This window comes from Marmota monax, unplaced genomic scaffold (genome assembly GCF_021218885.2).
Source record: "Marmota monax isolate L192 unplaced genomic scaffold, Marmota_monax_Labrador192_F-V1.1 WCK01_AAM20220418_F8-fsc00327, whole genome shotgun sequence".
Taxonomy (NCBI): Eukaryota; Metazoa; Chordata; class Mammalia; order Rodentia; family Sciuridae; genus Marmota; species Marmota monax.
The window spans coordinates 858,630-877,545 of record NW_026692808.1 but is presented as its reverse complement, the minus strand read 5'-3'; the positions used below and the strand labels follow the sequence as shown (position 1 = coordinate 877,545).

The following is an 18,916-nucleotide window of genomic DNA, read 5'->3' as shown; positions in this document are numbered from 1 at the left end:
CTTATATTTGTCAAACGTTAACATAGCCAAACCTAGAAAATAACAATGAACGTCTAAAACTTAAGAAAGAAGGAAAAATCATGATGAGCTTTCTGACAGTAAAGGCAAAAATAAAATATAAGTCCACAAGGCTGTAGGATTTGATGTTAAAATATGAGGAAAAGATGATAACTATTGCAGGTATCAGGACCACAAAGAATTTTTTCCAATGGACTGCCACAGAGTCACTGGATAACAAACAGATAATTAAAAAAAAAACTACTTTTGGAGCATCCAGACTGGCATAGAGGAGCACTTTAGTAAATGCATGGGTGCAAGTCACAATTCGGCAGGAGGCAGCCCCTGACACAGCACTCTGAGGAGGTGACCTTGTTCTGGGAAACATCTGAGAGTACTAAGAACTGCACTTCTCAAAACAGATGTGCTAGTTTAAAAAGTGCTCTAAGCCTAGCACAGTGGCTCATGCCTATAATACCAGCAGCTGGAGAGGCTGAAGCAGGAAGATTTTGAGTTCAAAATCACCCTCAGCTACTTAGTGAGGTCCTGAGAAACTTAGTGAAGTCTGTCTCAAGATAAAACATAGAGGGTTGTTGGGGGAGTAGCTCCATGGTTAAGCACCTCTGGGTTCAATATCTGGGAAGGGAGCAAGGGAGGGAGGGAGGGAGGGAGGGAGGAAGGAAGGAAGGAAGGAAGGGAGGGAGGGAGGGAGGGAGGAAGGAAGGAAGGGAGGAAGGAAGGACTTGTCTCAAACTCTAGAAGGTAGAGACTAATTTTCCACCCGATGAACCAGCACTGGTCTTCATGACATGCTTGACTGACAGAATGCAATGGAAGACGATCTCCACCTTCCAGACCAGGTTGTAGGAAGCTGGTAGTTTCCAGGTAGTTATGCTGTCTTTAGGGCCTGAGACATCAGGAAACTCAGTAGTTCTAAGGATGCCAGACAGGGAGGCGCCCAGGGTGAACCTGTGGGGTCACCATAAATGTCCTCGGACACCTGATGGATTGAGAAGTGTGCACCCAGGAGAATACTATCCAGACTTTGGAAGGGAATCCATGCTGCCATCTTCAAGGATGAATCCCCAGCAGGTGTACAGACTGGGTGAAGAGACTTCCTTCACTTTCAGCCATGCACCCCGGGGGAAGACTGTTCTCAAGATAATGAGTGAGACATGACTCCCACTGGATGCACCTTCCTGCAAACTTGGCCCTTGAACTAATCACCTGCTTACATGTGGCTCAGACCCCAGAGGAGCCAGACACTAACCCTCAGGAGGCTCAGTGGAACAACAAATGCTCTCTCTTGGTTAAATTCTAGAGTCACCATCACAGGATCCCAGACCCTCTGAAGAGTCACCCATCTCCTGAGCAAGGGCTCTGTGTTAGGGCGGGCTGTCACTCTGCTCAACTCCTGCTTCTCCCCCTCCAGGTAGGGGAGTCAGGGCCGGGCTGGGCATGAGAGCAGGCCCCCTCCTTTCTTCTGGTGGCTCCACAACACTGCAGGACTCTCACCCAGGACGGGTGGCCGAGGTGGGCAAGGGGACAGAAAACCTTCCCAGGCCCTATCTTCCCTCTCAGCACAGCAGCTTGCAGACCCAAGAAAAAAATCAGGACTGAAAGGAGGCATGCATCTATGGAAGCTTCTGACAGAGGAAAAGGCAGTAGCCTAGACTCCTGAGAGCAGGACAGAAGGGCAAAGAGGTGCAATGGCCAAACTGTGAGGGAGCAGACGCACACGTCACCACCAGGAAAGGACAGGGGACCCAGGTGAAGTTCAGCTCCACACCTGTCAGGCAGCCAATCCATCCTGGGTCCAGCTTGTGGAGGATGTGCAGACCCAGTACCCGCTTCCACTGCAGTGGAAATGCAGCAACATGGGCGCTTGCCAGACAGCCTCTTCCCCAGATTCCTCAGGTCCCCTGACTCCCAGTTCAACATTGTCCTTGTTGACTGCACCCCAAAGGCTGAAGCAGGTCAGAGAGCACCCCCACACCACACACTGAGCAGCTCTGTTCAGAGCAGCAAAACCTGCCGGCGACCTCTGGGTCAGCAGCAGGTAATACACCAGCAAGTGTGTACGTGTACTACGTGGCCTTAAGACGTAGGACCTCGCAACCTGCACTGCAGTGTGCACTTCAGGGCATTCTGTAAGGAAAATGAGCTAATCGTGAAAATAAAAATATGGCATGATCACGTTAGCTGACGCAGTCAGAGCGGTCAGAATCACATGCAGGCAATGAAGCTGGGGGCTGCCGTGGGAGGCGGGAAGGTTGATGTCTGTGCCTGAAACCACAGGGCACACACTAGGAACAGTTAAGGCAGCAAACGTTATCTGTATTTATCCTAATGAAACAGTCGGGCAAAAAGGAAAGGGAGAGAGGCTTGCTGTGAATGAGCTGCAGCCGTCTCCTCCAGGCAAAGGACACAGCACCAGGCAGCTGCCGGGCAGTTGGTCACCAGCCCTCCTCCTGAACAAGGGCCCTCCCTGACTGCTAGAGAAGGACACAGCAGGCACTGTCCCACGAGAGCCTTTCCTGGAAGAGATGTGCATACCAAGTGCTGAAGACCCTTCCCCTCTGGACAGCAGCAAGGCTTTGGAACGGATTGAGAAAGAAACTTAGTAACAGAAAAAAGAGTAGGAATAACAAGAACAAGTGCACAGGTGAGGCCACGGGGCTCAGCATGGACCTCCACATGAAGTCTACCTGCGATGCAGCAGGTCTCCCTCCTGCAGTGTCACCAGCAAAGGCAGAGATTGACAGAGCAGACTCACACAGGGAGGGCTTCTCCTAAAACTAACGGGACCACCCACCACCATGGTGAAGGCCTCAGAGTGTTGCCATGGAGACACTGAAATGAAAATGCCCTGCTCATCTCACCTCTCTCTGTCTGCATCCAGGGGAGAGCCAGAGCCATGGGAGGAGAAAGCGTGAGCTCCCCGGCAGCATCATCCTGCTGGGCTTCTCAGGTACCAAGCTGGAGCGCCCCCTCTGCACAGAGATGCTGGTCTCCCGCATCCTCAAGCTCACAGGCAACGGCCCCACCATCTCTCTCTCCCTGCTGGAGACCAGACTCCAGACGCCCACGTACCTCCTCCTGGACAAGCTCTCTGTGCTGGACCTCTGTGTCACCTGCACCATCGTGCCACAGATGCTGGCCAACCTCTGGGGGACAAGAAGACGATTACCTCTGGGGGCTGCATCACGCAGTCCACCTCTTCCATTGGACAAGCTGCAAGAATGTGCCCTGCTGATGAAGATGGCCTCTGACCTCTACATGGCAATCTGCCAGCCCCTCCGGTACCCACTCATCTTGCGTCCGTGGGTGTGTGGGCAGCTGGCCGCCGCAGCCTGGTCCAACAGCCTGGCCAACTCTGTGCTCCAAGCCACACTCAGCCTCCAGCTTCCCTTCTGTGGGCACCACACCCTGGATCACTTCTTCTGCGAGTTGCCGGCCCTGATCAAGCTGGCGTGTGTGATACCAGAGCAAACGACCTGGTCCTGACCTTGGGAACCGTCCCTTTTGGCATAGTGGCTCCACTGCTTGTGCTCATCTTCTGCATCTGCATTGCTAGGGCCCAGGGCAGCACAAGGCACTGGGCACCTACAGCGCCCACCTGCTGGTCGTCCTCATGTAATTTGGGCCAGGCATCGTCATATACCTCCAGCCCCCCGCCAACAGCACCCAGGCCAAGTTTATGTTCCTTTTCTACTGTGTGGTCCCCCACTGCCCAACCCCCTGCTCTACACCCTGAGAACAAGGATGTGAGGGCAGCCTGGAGGGGGCTGCATCCCAGGGCTGGCTCAAGTCCTAAGGAGCGGTGGTCTCCGCCTATCTCCTGGAACAACGGCTCGCACACACCACGGCACTACCCAAGTGAGTCTCTGAGAACACAGAGGAAGGGCTCCCTTCCCCCACGTCAACCACCCAGTGACGGGAGGACTCTTTAGACTCAAAAATCTCTAATCACCATTGTGCCCACCTTGGCGTTTCGCCAGCATGGCTGTCCAGAGCCAGAAGTACCAGCATTGTCCCCACCCCCATGGAGTGGAAAGTGCCACCTTGGAACCCTTTCCCACAACCACTCCCCTTGCCCAGGTGCCTTCCAACAAAGTTTGCTGACACCTCAAATATCAACCATTTATGGTGAAAACTTTCAAAGTCCTTTCTTTGAAATATAATCCCACATCATCATAACACACGATGCTAGCCTCCACAGCCACCAACTGTATCACAGCACTGCAGAGCTGCCCACTCTCGCCTACCTGTGATGATCTGCCTTTCCCCATTCGTCCCTCCCTCCCTCCCACTCTGCTCATCCTCTGATCACAAACCACATTCCACTCACATCTACTGTAAGATTAACCTGTTCAGATTCCACACAAGTGAGATCTGTGATACTTGTCTTTCTGTTCCTGGCTTATTTTACTTAACATATTAAAGATGCATGGCTTTCAAAAGTCCACATATTATTCAGTATTCATGACACATTTTTTTTAAAATGAGCAGTAGACATTATTCACTCCTGTAGTTTTGATGTGAGGTATGCCTCCAAAAGCTCAAATGTGAAAAAATGCAAGAATATTCAGAGGTGAAATGATTATCTTATGGGAGGTGTAACATCACTAGTAGGTTGATCTACTTAATGGATTAACTGGTGGTAACTGTAGGCAGGTAACCTCTCCTGTCTCTCAGCATCTCATGAGCTTCCTTTCCTAACAGACTTCTTCATCCCACACTTTATCAAACCTTTGCTTCATTAATGCCCTCACCATCCATCTTTGGTCACTTAGGGGACATGATCCTTTCAACCTCACCATGACAAAAGTCACTTTGTGTTCCTCAATGAATGTGTGAGGAATATCCAGCACCTCTTTATAATTCTTGACTGCGTAGGATCATCACCTGCCTCTGCCTACTTTCTGTTTTACTGGCAATTTTAAAGATCAGAGCCAGCCGGCCCCTTGCATGTGGATTAATATGAATCCTGCATGCCCACAACCCCTGTGGCACAGAGCCCTGGTGGGGCACAGATCTGACTGAAAGGCTGCTGCTCATGGTGCCCTGCAGGTGTGCTGCACACACGGCCTGTGCAGGGGGGCGATGGGGACCCCTATTGTGGTAGATGCCCACTCTTTGATCCTTCCCAACAACCTTGAAGCAAGGAGTTTCCTTCTGCCTCTTTAGTCTCCACCCATAATGTCCTTTGAGAGTAAATCTTGTCCCCCACTGGACACAGCCTCTGCTTCTGGCAGCACCCGCCTCTTGCCACAGGCCTGAGCAGGATGGTGTCTTTGTGTATAGTTGGTTTAGTTCTAGGAACAGAAAATCTAGAGCAAGGCTTCCAACAGTCCTCTGTGAAATGCTGGCTTTTGGGGGTGGGTTTGGGGCTGAAGGGTCAGGTGGGAGATACAGATGTGCAGCAGCTCAGCACTGACCTGGGGGATTGTGTGCAGTGATGGGGTACTCGGGACCAAGGGTGTGGACTGCAAGGCTTCACTTTCCCATGTGACGGGCAGGTATCTGTGTAGACTGTGTAGGTGAACTGATCTCTGATAGACACATGGCACATACACATGTCAAACTGAGGGTCACTGCAGGCCACCTTGGCATCAGATGGTTCCTGGGGGACATCTCGCAGCAGCCCTGTCCTGATGCTTACTTCCCAGGGCTTCCCAAAGATGCTTTACAAGCTCTCTCTTCCCCATGTTTAGGCCAGACTCCATGCAATTCACCCCTAGTGGTGACTGCTCTGCTGCTGTCCCCATGCAGGTCCCTGGGCTCCCAGGGAGGCACATCTCAGCACAGCAGCAGGTGGAGACTGAGACCCGCCTTCCACAGCAAGTGAGTGAGTCCCTGCAGCCTCCGCAGACACTCCTCTCGCAGCCTTCGGGCATCTCAGAATGAGTAGGACAGAACTGAAGCTGTCCGGCCTTGTCCCTGAATGCTGGGAAAATGTCATCTGGAAGAAGGAGGGACATGGGCACAACTCCTGGCCATTGTGCCCCAAGTGTCTGGAATGTCCCCCAAAGACAGACGGAAAGAGCAGGAGGCTGAAGAGGTGAGCAGTCGTCCCTACAGTGCACACTCACAGAAACCCCCAAGGATACCCTCTGCCTCGCTCCCTGCAGACCCTCCACACAGCCAGCCAGGGAAGAGCCCAGGCATCCTCCACAGGTGAGCAGATGTGGACCTGGCAGTAAGGCCAAAACGAGGACACACAGGGGACCCTCGGCCCTCAAGAGGGACGCCATTCTGCTGTTCACACAGCCTGGGTGGCTTGTGGGGCCTGTGCTGAGCAATCAGCCAGACAGGAAGAAAAGCACTGAGTGATCTCACTCATGGGACCTGAAGAAAAGAAAAGGCTCTGAGGAAGTGAGGAGGGACAGGGGAAAGGGCACGGGTACAGGTGCCCAGGAGGAGCCACACCAGGGCCAGGGCTCTCCACGGGGCTATGCGCAGGGCAGGCAGCAGTGACTGCAGCACTCTCACCACAGGACAGCAGGTGGCTGAGACAATAGACATGCAGCTTGTTCTGCAGTGGAAACCATACATACCACATACACAAAATACAGCATCACATTGTGACTCAAATACACATAATAAAGTTTATCCTAAAATGGAATAAGCCTTCCTAAAGCCCTTCCCTTCACTGTGTTGAGCTAAAATGTTTTAATTTCATTCCCTATTGAACTTGAACCTTTTCTCCCCTTGTAACCAATGAAACAGGTAGCTGGGACTGCGTACAGTGATCAGAAGAGAAATCTCCACATGTACCTGTGGCAGTCACTGTTCTAAGAGCTTGGCCACCCTTGCGTCTCACCCTTGTAACAGATTCTGGAGGGCGGTCCTAGTACTTCTCATATCTGCAGATGACACAGTGAGACACAGAGAAGGGAGGTAATCTGCCCAAAGACACACAGATAAAGAGTGGTTAACTCTGCTTTGGGCACTGGGGTCTCAGGCTCCAAAGGCCAACGCTGCTGGCTGCACTCTGATTTTGCAGTCTCCCTCCCAACCCTGAAGAGTCAAAACCCACTGCTCACCACCGGCTGCTCTTCCAAGGCCCCAAGCCAACACAGAGCCTCGACTGGCAGCCAGCCCTTGACACCAATCAACAGACCTCAGGGACAGCCTCCTGCCTGGGGAGAAGAGGCACCACTGGCTGTCTGGGGACAAGGAGCCCAGCCTCCCTCAGGAGTGGAGATGGCAAACCTGACTGAGGCACACTCACGCAACAGGGACCGGTACTTTGCCCCTGGATGCCACATCCTCGGGAGTAACCTGGGAGTAAGGCTGGGCCACCTTGAGCCCACTCCAACCTGCTGCCTAAGAGATTGCAGGAGGCCCCGCACCTCCAGAAAGCCTGCTGACAGGGAGCAGGTGTTGCTGAGGCTGAATCCCCTCTCCACTTGGACCGAGGGCCAGGTCAGTGAGAGCAAAGTCCAGGGCCTCCTCAGGGCATGGGCTGGATTGTCCTGAATGTGCAGGGCATTTCCAGTGACAGTCGCCTTGCACGCCCCCACACTGAGACCCCTTGGGCTGCAACAGAGCCAGCATCTTTGACCTCGTCCTCTACAGATGCCAGGGAACCATGGGGTGCATGGCTGGCCCTCAGCTCAGACACACTGCCCTGCACAATGCACTAGAGGCTGGCAGGGTGACAGCATGGACACTCATATCCTGTCTCTGCTGGATGCCACCAGGGCCCAGGCCAGAGGGCAGGAAGTCAGTGAAGGATGGTCATGTACCAGGCAGCTGATTCAACTATGTGGACACCACCTGGATAGGGGGAGGCCACCCGCAGCACATAGGGACCTGAGCCCTCCCCACAGCTTCATCCTGCTCCAGCAGTGCCCTCACAAGGAAGGGGGACAGAGCAAGGAAGCCAGGGTTTCCCCAGAAAAGCAGCTGCAGGCTGGATCTCACGGCAAACCCAAGCAGCCCAGGGGCACAGTGAGGGAGCTGGGCTGGTCCCTGACTCAGGGAGGGCAGCAGGAACCTCCTGTGATGTCGCATCCTGCAGGACCAGGGCTCACCACAGCAGTGCTGACGGGTCTGCACAGAACACTGCACAACAGCGGTGGGGACTGGCACACCACTGCAAGCCACCCGACATCTCTGGGGGAGGGCCACAGGAGCCACAAACTAACAGGGAACTGGCTGGGGCTGGGAGCCAGGTTGGAAGTGGGATGACCCAGTCCACGGTGTCAGGAAGTCATGTGGAGGACATGGAAATGAGAGCTGGAGACACGGGTCCGGGAGGACTTGCCTGAGCAGGATTGAGTCAGGCTGGGAGATGGCTGTTCGTCCAGCAAGAGAGGCTGTGCCTCAGCAGATCTGTGTTTGGTCAGAGAGAAGGCAGAGAAGGCCAACGGGGTCAGAGGCTCCTCCTGCAGAGCTCCAAGTCAAAAGAGATGGACATCCAGGCATCCCATGCAGGACACAAAGGGCCAAGACTGACCAGTGTCCAGCTGTGAGATCAAGAAACTGTGGGGGTGGTGTGCACATGTGCCCAAATAGGGAACACGTGAGTGCAGGCACCCAGGTGCTATGTCTGTGCACCCATGTGTGGTGTGTATGCATGTTCCCATCCTGCGTGTGTCTCTGTGTGTACACCCAGGAGAGGTGTGAGTGTGTATGTGTATGTATGCACACATGCCCGGGTAGGATATGCATGTGTCTGTGAGCTCAAATAAGGTGTTGTGTATGTATGTGTGTGCGCCCAGGTAGGGGTGTGTCTGTGTGTGTGTGCACACGCGTCCCCAGGTCGGGTGTGTGTGTGTTTGTGTGCCCCCCCAGGAAGGGGTGGGGGGCACACTGAACCTCCTTCGTTAGAGTCATACCAACCAAAACTACAAAGCACATCATCTCAGCCACTTAGAATGGCTATGATCAAAAAGGGAAGAAGTTCTTGTTGGGGAGGAATTGGAGAAGGACCACCTCCCACCCTGCTGGTGGGGCATAATTCATGTGGCCATGGTGGGGAAAAGCCAGGTCACTCAAAAAACTGAAAGAGATCTACCTTGGTCCAGCATGGCCCTGGGCATGTGCCCAAAGGCAAGGAATCTTATGCAGGAGGTATCCCCATGTCCGTCCTGTTCACTGTGCATGACTCCCAACAGCCAGGAGCCCGGATGTCCATCGACGAGTAATGAAGGAAACGCAAGAGGGTATCCTTCAGCCACAAAGAATGAAATCCTGTTCAACCATGTACAGCCAGAGCATTGAGAAGTTGTACTCCATTTGTGTACAATGTGTCAAATGCATGCTACTGTCAGGTATAAGTAATTAGAACAAATTTTAAAGTTTTAAAAAGAAGAAAAAACATCAAATTCCTGTTCATAGCAAAATGGGTGGAACTGGGGGGTGCTGTTAGGTGAAACCAGCCAGGCACAGAAGATGGGCAATGTCCTCTCCCTGAGGCTGAAGAGTGGGCCTGAACAGAACACCCATTACTAGGGGTGGGGAAGGAAGTGGGGAGTATGGGAAAAGGGCACTGGATGTCACCCCTGCCGCTTCTGCAAGCATGGTACCCTCATTGGTGCTAATAAACACATGAAAATCCCCTCCTGGTTTGGTGGCCCCAAAGATGCTGAGAAAGGGGCTGCCCCTGGCCAGAGCTGCCCAACCATGGAGGACCCAGCAGGCCCATGCCCCACCAGGAACATAGAGGCCCATTTGAGGCGCAGCTTCTCTCTCTGAGCCAGAAATTGCAGCACTGGAGCAGGATGAGGAGGAAATGTGGAGTGCAGGGGAAGCCATTCTGATTCACTCCAGCATAGCTTCCCAGGATGGAAGGAAAGAGGCACCTTGGAGCTCCAAGTGAGAAACAGAGAACAAGGCCTCTTGGAAGGAGATCAGTCCTGGAGAAGCACCTGCCCTGGACTGGCCAGGCACTGGCCCTGCAGTGGACTGGTGCACAGACACAGCAGGCAGCAAACACAGCAGCCACAGCAGGAGGCCAGACCCAGGAGGGCAAAGCAGGAACTGGGCAAGGAGGGCAACACTGAGAAGGGGAAGCTCTACCTGTGGACAGAAGACCAGGGGAAAGGCAGAAATGCACCAGTCGAGCCTTCTCAGATTTTCTTTATTGTACCGTTTTTACAAGAGACTTTACATAAAGAACTGAACCCAACACAGAGGACATTTTCTTTTCCTGTGTCTTGATGTCTCCTGTGAGCATGCTGGGGATAGAACAGGGGGGCTCACACAGACTAAGCTCTTGTGCTAACCCTGAGCTGTACCCCTTTACTCCCCCAAGTTTTTGCCCTGTTCATGGTGACTTCAGAAAAGCCACTCTCCCATCATGGAAATGTCATACGCTAGCTTTCTTTTCCATAACTGAAAATTAATCCTCCCTAAATTACCTTCGTGGAGGGTTTGACTTCTTTCCACTCTCAGCATGGAACAATAGCAAGCCCATCATGAACTTGAAGGCACAGTGCTTGGGAGAGGATAGGAGCTGGGGACAAAGGCCCTGAGTGGGAAAGCCCATGCATAGCACATGGCAGCCCATGTGCCCCCAAACAGCAAGGTCATCCAGAAGCCTCACTGCTTCCTTCCTGAGACAGGACAGTAGACCGGCAAAGAAGTCACATGTGGAGTGTGAGCTTGGAGGCAGGCTGATCTTCCACTGAACACCTCCAAAGCTGGTCTTCACAGGTTCCTGTGCTCAACACTCTGTGCTTGGGGGCCTCTCAGGGGTCATGACAAACCTGGAGCTGAAGTGACAGGTCTCAGCTGCTCCACTCCAGGTACCCGTGCAGTCTGGCACTGCCAAAGCGAGTGAGCTATAGGGAGGGGAGAGTGCTGTGCCCCAGAGAGGCATGGGCACCTCCTGCAGCCAGAGTTGAGCCCCCAGAGTCCCCAGCTGTTTATGAAGCCCATCTTGCTTAATCACCTTCCTCCTCTCTCCCACCACCACCTCCAAAGACAAAGTGATAAAGCCTGAGATTGGACAATTCCCCTGAGTATGTCTGCAAAGAACTGAAGCAGTCCAACTCAAATAAACCTGTCATGTGTGCGTCCACTCACCCCAGTCCCTTGGCCACCTGAGGCTCTACTCCCCATCTTAGCAGATGCAGAAACACGAGGGGGCGTGGGTAAGGTCACAGAGAAGGAGGGGAAGTGAAGACACAGGTGCAGTTGTCTGACTCCCCCAGTCCCAGTGTCTGCAGAGGTCAGAAAGGTCAGACAGGTATACAAAGATGATTGCCTTCTGACAGGACTCATTCATTCCCACTCTCTTGACTCATCACAGGTGCCACAAGATGCCTCACCATGAGAAGTGACAACCAGAGCTTCCTGTGGGATCCTCCGAAGGACTTCATCCTTCTGGGCATCTCTGACAGACCATGGCTAGAACTTCCTCTCTTCGTGGTCCTCCTGGTGTCCTACATTCTGGCCATGCTGGGAAACATTTCCATCATCCTGGTGTCGCGGCTGGATGCCCAGCTGCACAGCCCCATGTACATCTTCCTCAGCCACCTGTCCTTCCTGGACCTGTGCTACACGACCACCACGGTCCCCCAGATGCTGGCCAACATGGGCAGCTCCAGGAAGACCATCAGCTACGGTGGCTGCACCGTGCAGTATGCCATTTTCCATTGGCTGGGGTGCACCGAGTGCATCGTCCTGGCTGCCATGGCCCTGGACCGTTACGTGGCCATCTGTGAGCCTCTGCGGTATGCCATTATCATGCACCGCCCTCTCTGCCAGCAGCTTGTGGCTGTGGCCTGGCTCAGTGGCTTTGGCAACTCCCTCGTTCAAGTGGTCCTGACAGTCCAGCTGCCCTTCTGCGGGAGGAAGGTGCTGAACAACTTCTTCTGCGAGGTGCCAGCTATGATCAAGCTGTCGTGTGCAGACACTGCTGTGAATGACACCATGCTGGCCGTTCTGGTGGCCTTCTTTGTGCTTGTCCCCCTGGCTCTCATCCTCCTCTCCTATGGCTTCATTGCCCGGGCTGTGCTCAGGATCCAGACCTCCATGGGACGGCACAAGGCCTTTGGGACCTGTTCCTCCCACCTGGTGGTGGTCTCCCTCTTCTACCTGCCTGCCATCTACATGTATCTGCAGCCCCCCTCCAGCTACTCCCAAGAGCAGGGCAAGTTCATCTCCCTCTTCTACTCCATAATCACACCCACCCTCAATCCCTTCATTTATACCCTGAGGAATAAGGACGTGAAGGGAGCTCTCAGGAGACTCCTGGCCAGGGCCTGGAGGCCCTGCAGAAGATGAAGATCCTCGTCATGGCCATCTCCATCGCCTGGACAGCAACAGGCAAGTGAGTCACGTGCAGAGTGCCTTCCCCCAAGGGACTGAAAATGAACAGTGGGTAGATACTGTGAGATCCACCACCTCAACATCCCCACCACAAGACAACACACCTCCCTGTGGTCCCACATCTACTGATGAAGTCACTCACAAGTGTGTACTTCCAAGAAACCAGGTGCTTTTGAGAAAGGTTTCGGTGAGGTGGTGTGAAATAAATATTTGTCGGGTGAATTAATTTCGAACTTCCCGATTCTTGCCCCTTTTCCTCTTTCTCCATTTCTATTTCTCTTCTGTTTGTCCCCTTTTAAGCTTCCTTCCTTTCCCATTACTCCTAAGCATATATAATACAGTGTGAAACTATCTTATTTGTTTATAATAAATGCAGGGTCTTCATAGATTTGAACATGAATTTCACATAGATTTTTCAAAATCTTACAAGAATGAAGAAGAGTGCTTTCTTCCTGTCAACATAGATAATTTTTTTTCCATAGCTCAAATTTCCTTCTTTACAAAGTTTTCCCACCATTAACTGGAAACTAGTGACACCAAACCCACTCTGGATATGTAAGGTTCCAAGGACAGAGAAAATATGCCATAATCTCTTACCTTACAAAAGGATTATTCTAGTTGAGAATGCAAGCTATACATACCAATGACGGTTAGAACAATAAAACTTTAAAAAAAATTCAAGATACACTACCCAAATTGAACCAAGAGGACATAGAAAACCTAAACAGACCAACAGCAATGAGATTCAGTCAGTAAATAAAAAGCCTTGCAACAAAGAGACGTGCAGGATTCCCACTTGAATTCTACCAGATCTATGATATAAAGAGGGGGTGTTATGGTTAGGATGTATTGTGTCTCCCAAAAGCTCCTCCCTTAGGGCAAGAAGGTTTCAAGGTGCAATGATTAGATTATGAGGGTCCTGACCTAATCAGTGGGTAACACCATTGAAAGGGCTGATGCTTTGGAAGGATGGGGGCGTGGAGCGCTGCTAGGGAGTAGCCTTGGATGGTTCACTGCTGGGGGCTTGTCCCTGGGATGGTGTGCTGCTCGGGGCGTGGCCATGGGGTGGTGAGCTCCTGGGGGAGCAGCTGTGGGGTGGTGTGCTGCGGGGCGTGGCCGTGGGGTGGTGAGCTCCTGGGGGAGTAGTTGTGGGGTGGTGTGCTGCTGGGGCGTGGCTGTGGGTGGTGTGCTGCTGGGGGCGTGGCCGTGGGGTGGTGAGCTCCTGGGGGAGTAGTTGTGGGGTGGTGTGCTGCTGGGGCGTGGCCATGGGGTGGTGCGCTGCTGTGGGCGTGGCCGTGGGTTGGTTCGCTGCTGGAGCGTGGCCATGCCATGACAGAGGGTCTCCCTGGCCCTCCCTCTCTCTGCTTGCTGGTCACCCTGGCTGGCCAACTTCCCTGCACCACACTCTTCCCCAATGATGCTCCCTCCCCTCAGAGCAAGGAGCCGCGGACCTTGACTGGCCCTCTGAGACCCTGAGCCCACACAAGCTCCTCCGCCTCCAGGCTGGTCTTGCGTAGTGTTTGGGTCACAACAGGGAGGAGCTGACTGGTACCGGGGGACACACCCAGACTCAGCCTAACCAAAACCTGGGGAGAACATGTCAAGGTGAGAAGGCCACAAACTAATGACCTTGATCAAAGCAGATGAAAAACTCCTGAACGAAATGTAGTATTTTCCTGAAACGTGACCTGAGGAAGCGAAGGATCACGCACCTGCACAGGAACGGACTCTAGCCAAGGCAGCGCCCACTCCCCGCCCAGGAGCACGGTGCGCTCTGCGCATGCTCAGAGCTGCCTTTTCTGCAGCCCTCTGCTGGGTGCTCGCCTGGGTGCTGGAATCTGTGTGGGTGTTTAATACCCTGACCTAAGGGACAGCCTGTGCCTAGTAGACTATAGTAGGCAGAGAAACAAGCACCCATCACTGTCAGTGAATGGAGGCCAGAGCGCTTTCTCTACGTGAGCAATGTGCAACCGAAATTTTAAAGTTAAAAACCACCATTTACACAGGCTCAAAAATTTAAGTTTTAAATGTGGTAAAATGTGTGCAAAAGTATATCCCGAAAGCTTTTGAAACCATGAAAACGAAATCTTTACTAAACGGAGAGCTATTCTTAAAAAAAAAAAAATAATAAGTTCAAGGTAGAAGTATAGCTAGCTTTCCTAGAAGGCCTGGGGTCCAGGCGAGCAGCCCAGTGCACTAAGCTCACCACCAGGCTGGGCCCTCCTAACCCCGCAGGAGGGCTGCACTGTGCTAGCAGCTAACAAGAGCAGGCAGAAAGGGGATGTCTGCCTGATCCCTCCTGCGGAGAAGGGAGCCTCCAGGACAGAATTGCAAGTTGGCAGTTTCTTTCTTCATGTTATAATTCATTTACACTTAATTTGGTTTTTTTTCCTCCTGTCTTGTATTTGTCAAACGTCAATATAGCCAAACCTAGAAAATAACAATGAACTCTAAAACTTAAGAAAGAAGGAAAAATCATGATGAGCTTTCTGACAGTAAAGGCAAAAATAAAATATAAGTCCACAAGGCTGTAGGATTTGATGTTAAAATATGAGGAAAAGATATTGCAGGTATCAGGACCACAAAGAATTTTTTCCAATGGACTGCCACAGAGTCACTGGATAATAAATACCTCAGAGCCCCTTATAACTACCTTTTGGAGCATCCAGACTGGCATAGAGGAGCATTTTAGTAAATGCATGGGTGCAAGTCGCAATTCGACAGGAGGCAGCCCCTGACACAGCACTCTGAGGAGGTGACCTTGTTCTGGGAAACATCTGAGAGTACTAAGAACTGCACTTCTCAAAACAAATGTGCTAGTTTAAAAACTGCTCTAAGCCTGGCACAGTGGCTCATGCCTATAATACCAGCAGCTGGAGAGGCTGAAGCAGGAAGATCGTGAGTTCAAAATCACCCTCAGCTACTTAGTGAGGTCCTGAGAAACTTAGTGAACTCTGTCTCAAGATAAAACATAGAGGGTTGCTGGGGGTGTTGCTCAGTGGTTAAGCACCTCTGGATTCAATCAACTTAGCAAGACCCTCAGAAACTCAGTGAGAACCTGTCTCTAATAAAATACACATGCTCTGCAAAAAAAGAAAAGAAAGAAAGAAAAAGGGCTTGGGGATATGGCTCAATGTTTAAGCACCCCTGAGTTGAATACCTGGTAACAAAATAATAAAAAATTAAAAAAAAAAAACTTGTCTCAAACTCTAGAAGGTAGAGACTAATTTTCCACCCGATGAACCAGCACTGGTCTTCATGACATGCGTGACAGAATGCAGTGGAAGACGATCTCCACCTTCCAGACCAGGTTGTAGGAAGCTGGTAGTTTCCAGGTAGTTACGCTGTCTTTAGGGCCTGAGTCATCAGGAAACTCAGTAGTTCTAAGGCTGCCAGACAGGGAGGCACCCAGGATGAACCTGTGGGGTCACCATAAATGTCCTCGGACACCTGATGGATTGAGAAGTGTGCACCCAGGAGAATACTATCCAGACTGGAAGGGAGTCCATGCTGCCATCGTCAAGGATGAATCCCCAGCAGGTGAAGTGAGTGGAACAGACAGGTGATGTTGCCCACAGAACCTACAGCAGCATAGCCCTGGCTCACCCCTTCCTCCTTCCACCACAGGAGGAAACAGCAAGGAGCAGGCCCACACCGATGGTGGGCAGCCTGCTGGCCCCGTATCATGTGCCTCCCGGAATCCAGAGCCATGGGAAATAAACTTCTGATCTTTACTACATAAATGAAAAACTGGAAATCAAACTTACACAAGCAGAAAATAGAGACTGTGGGCCTGGAGAGATGTTGGTCAGAGGCTACACGATCTTGGACAGGCTCTCAAGAGCCCTGTGGTACAGGTAGCGACTCCAGGTAATAACACTGTGTTGTTACCCAGGGGCTCTGAAGCCAAACCACACTAAGTAGGTCAGGTGAGCTTGACTTAGCCATTACACCACGTATACATATTTTAAATCTCACCATGTGTGCCATAGATATGTTCAATTTTTATTTGACAACTTTAGCTTAATTTGAAATTTTAAAATGTGGTAGTCTTCGGGCTAGCCCACTTCAGTTAAGTTAATCAAAGACGGCTTCTCAGAATGGGGGACATTGGCATGAACTGAAAAGATGAGGAAGGTCCAGGCTTGTGAGGAAGAGGGAGGAGAACTTGACAATTGTGAAGAACAAGGTCCAAAGCTAAAGAAAGGCCTTGTGTCCACAGCAGCCAGAGACAGAGGAAGCCACAACCACAGGCCACAGGTCAGAGCAAGCCAGGACTCAGAGGCGGCAGCCCTCCAGGAAGAGCTCCCAGGGGCAGTGCCGATCCTGGGGAGCATGAGGTCCTGCTGCCCCCTGAGGAGGCCCTGCCTAGGTATGGCTGCCGGAGACCTACTCAGTGGGATGCTGAGTTCAGCACCTCTGCATACACCCCAGAAGGGGACAGCTGCATTGTGGTGATTCTGTTCAATGGCGACTTCTCTTTTTTGTGTGTTCTACATCATGAGTTGTACTTTCCTGAGGGAAGTCCATGCTGAGTCACTTAGTGGCCTGGAGGACCTCCCATCCCATCTGCTCCCTCCCTCCTCTGGATCCACCCGCCCTGCTCTACCCTCTCTGCCTGGTGTCTAACATCCCTCCCTTCTCTAGTGTCCACCATCCCTCCTCCTCCTCCCTCCTGCTCTGGTGACCCATCCCTCCTCCTCGTCCCTCCCTCCTCTGGTGACCACCATCCCTCCTCCTCCTTCTCCCTGCTCTGGTGACCACCATCCCTCCTCCTCCCTCCCTCCTCTGGTGACCACCATCCCCCCTCCCTCCCTCCCTCCTCTGATGGCCACCATCCCTCCTCCTCCTCCCTCCCTCCCTCCTCTGGTGACCACCATCCCTTGTCCTTCTCCCTCCCTCCTCTGGTGACCATCATCTCTCCTCCTCCCTCCTGCTCTGGTGACCACCATTCCTCCTCCTTCTCCCTCCCTCCTCTGGTGACCACCCATCCCTCCTCCTCTTCCCTTCCTCCTGGTGTCCACCATCCCTCCTCCACCCTTCCTCCTGGGGTGCCACCATGCCTCTGGTATCCACAGTCTTTGTACTACTGGTGTCTGACCAGCCACTTCACTGACAGTGCAGTTCTAATAATGCAGAACACTTCCTGGATGACCACCATCTCTCCTCCTCCCTCCTGCTCTGGTGACCACCATTCCTTCTCCCTCCCTCCCTCCCTCCTCTGGTGTCCCGCCATGGGCTCTGTGTCCAGGGATTCCTCTCAGCCACTGAGGGACAAACTCTTACACTCATAAAGCAGGCCTTAGTTTCTCGTGCTCCAAGTTCCCATGGGCTGTGTGCGTTTAGTTTGTATGAGGGGCTGCTCCTAGCAAGGCTCTGTCACTGACAGGTACTGTGTGTGCACACTCACGCATGTCCGAGGGATGTACCATGGTGACGATCCCGTCAGATCACTCACATTTCCTTTCCCCAAGTGCTCACTGCTTCTCTGTGCTGGGAATCTGCAGCCTCTCCTCTTCTGGCTGGTCATAAACAGTGTAAATGGCTGTGCACCAAGTCTCCCTCCTGGGCTGGGACCTCAGAGCTCGTTCCAACCTGCCTCTATTGCCCGACTTCCTGACCTTTCCAACCTCTAGTGTCCATGATTCAACCCTCAACTTGCACGTGATCAACTCTCAGCGTCCACGTGTGAAAGAGCAGCAGCCCTCGTCTCTGCACCACCTCTTCGGCTCTGCGGTGTTCTCCATCTCCATGCATGTATTTGAGTCACACTTTTTATTCAGCATTTCGAAGGGTCTGTGGCAAGGAGGCAATCTGCAGCATTTAACCAAGATGCAGAAAGCAAATATGCAGATAAGAGTTACTTGAAAGTCCTCCTGTGCTAAGCAAGCGTTCTACCACTGAGCCACTCCAGCCCTTTTTATTTTTCACTTTGAGACAGAGTCTCAGTTGCCCAGGCCAGCCTTGAACATATGATCCTCTGCCTCAGTCTCCCAAATAGCTAGGTATTTGGTTTGGATATGAGATGTCCCCCCAAAATCTCCTTAACACAGGAATGTTCAGAGGTGAGATGGTTGACTAGATTATGAGATCTGTGACCTAATCAGTGCATTGATCTGTTTTCTGGATTAATAATGAAAGGACCACTGTACGGGGTGGTCCCTGAACGCAGGTGGAGTGTGACTGAAGGAGCAGGCTCACTGGAAGCGTGCACTTAGGGATTAGGTCTTGTCCCCATGGCTCCTTCCCAGCCCCTCTACCATGCCATTCTGCCTCCCCTGGGCCCAGAGCTATGGAGTCAGCTGACCATAGACTGAACTTCTGAAACCATGAGCCAAATGAACTTTTCCTCCTCTAGGTTATTCTTGTTGGGTATTTCGGTCACAGCAATCAAAAGCTGACAACACATTGGCACACAGTTTCCTCTAGAGGGTCTTGCTATTTTAAAAAAAAAAACAGCTTATCTGAAAAGCGTGTGTGCAATCATGAGATTGATTTACATTCTTGCACAACCTATGTTCGTCAACACGTCGCTTTGAGTAGCCAAGGCCTGGGTGGCTCATTGAATGAGGAAGCGGGATTTCCATTTCTAGCAATATGTGTGCTCCAACACCGCCCAGGCTCACAGAAG

The 18,916-nt window shown here is 52.1% G+C and overlaps 1 protein-coding gene and 1 pseudogene across 1 annotated transcript; both read left to right on the top strand.

Moving 5' to 3' along the window:
• Positions 1-1,864: 1,864 nt before the first annotated feature.
• LOC124095273 (olfactory receptor 2C1-like) lies at positions 1,865-10,733 on the top strand (annotated as a pseudogene).
• Positions 10,734-11,283: 550 nt separating this feature from the next.
• On the top strand, positions 11,284-12,240 carry LOC124095271 (olfactory receptor 2B11). The gene has a single exon (XM_046448443.1). It carries the CDS (start codon positions 11,284-11,286, stop codon positions 12,238-12,240), a length of 957 nt encoding a protein of 318 aa, XP_046304399.1.
• Positions 12,241-18,916: the final 6,676 nt, after the last annotated feature.

What these genes read in the sequence shown, in the direction of transcription:
- LOC124095271 (XM_046448443.1), top strand. Translation starts at nt 11,284, where the DNA reads ATGAGAAGTGACAACCAGAGCTTCCTGTGGGATCCTCCGAAGGACTTC.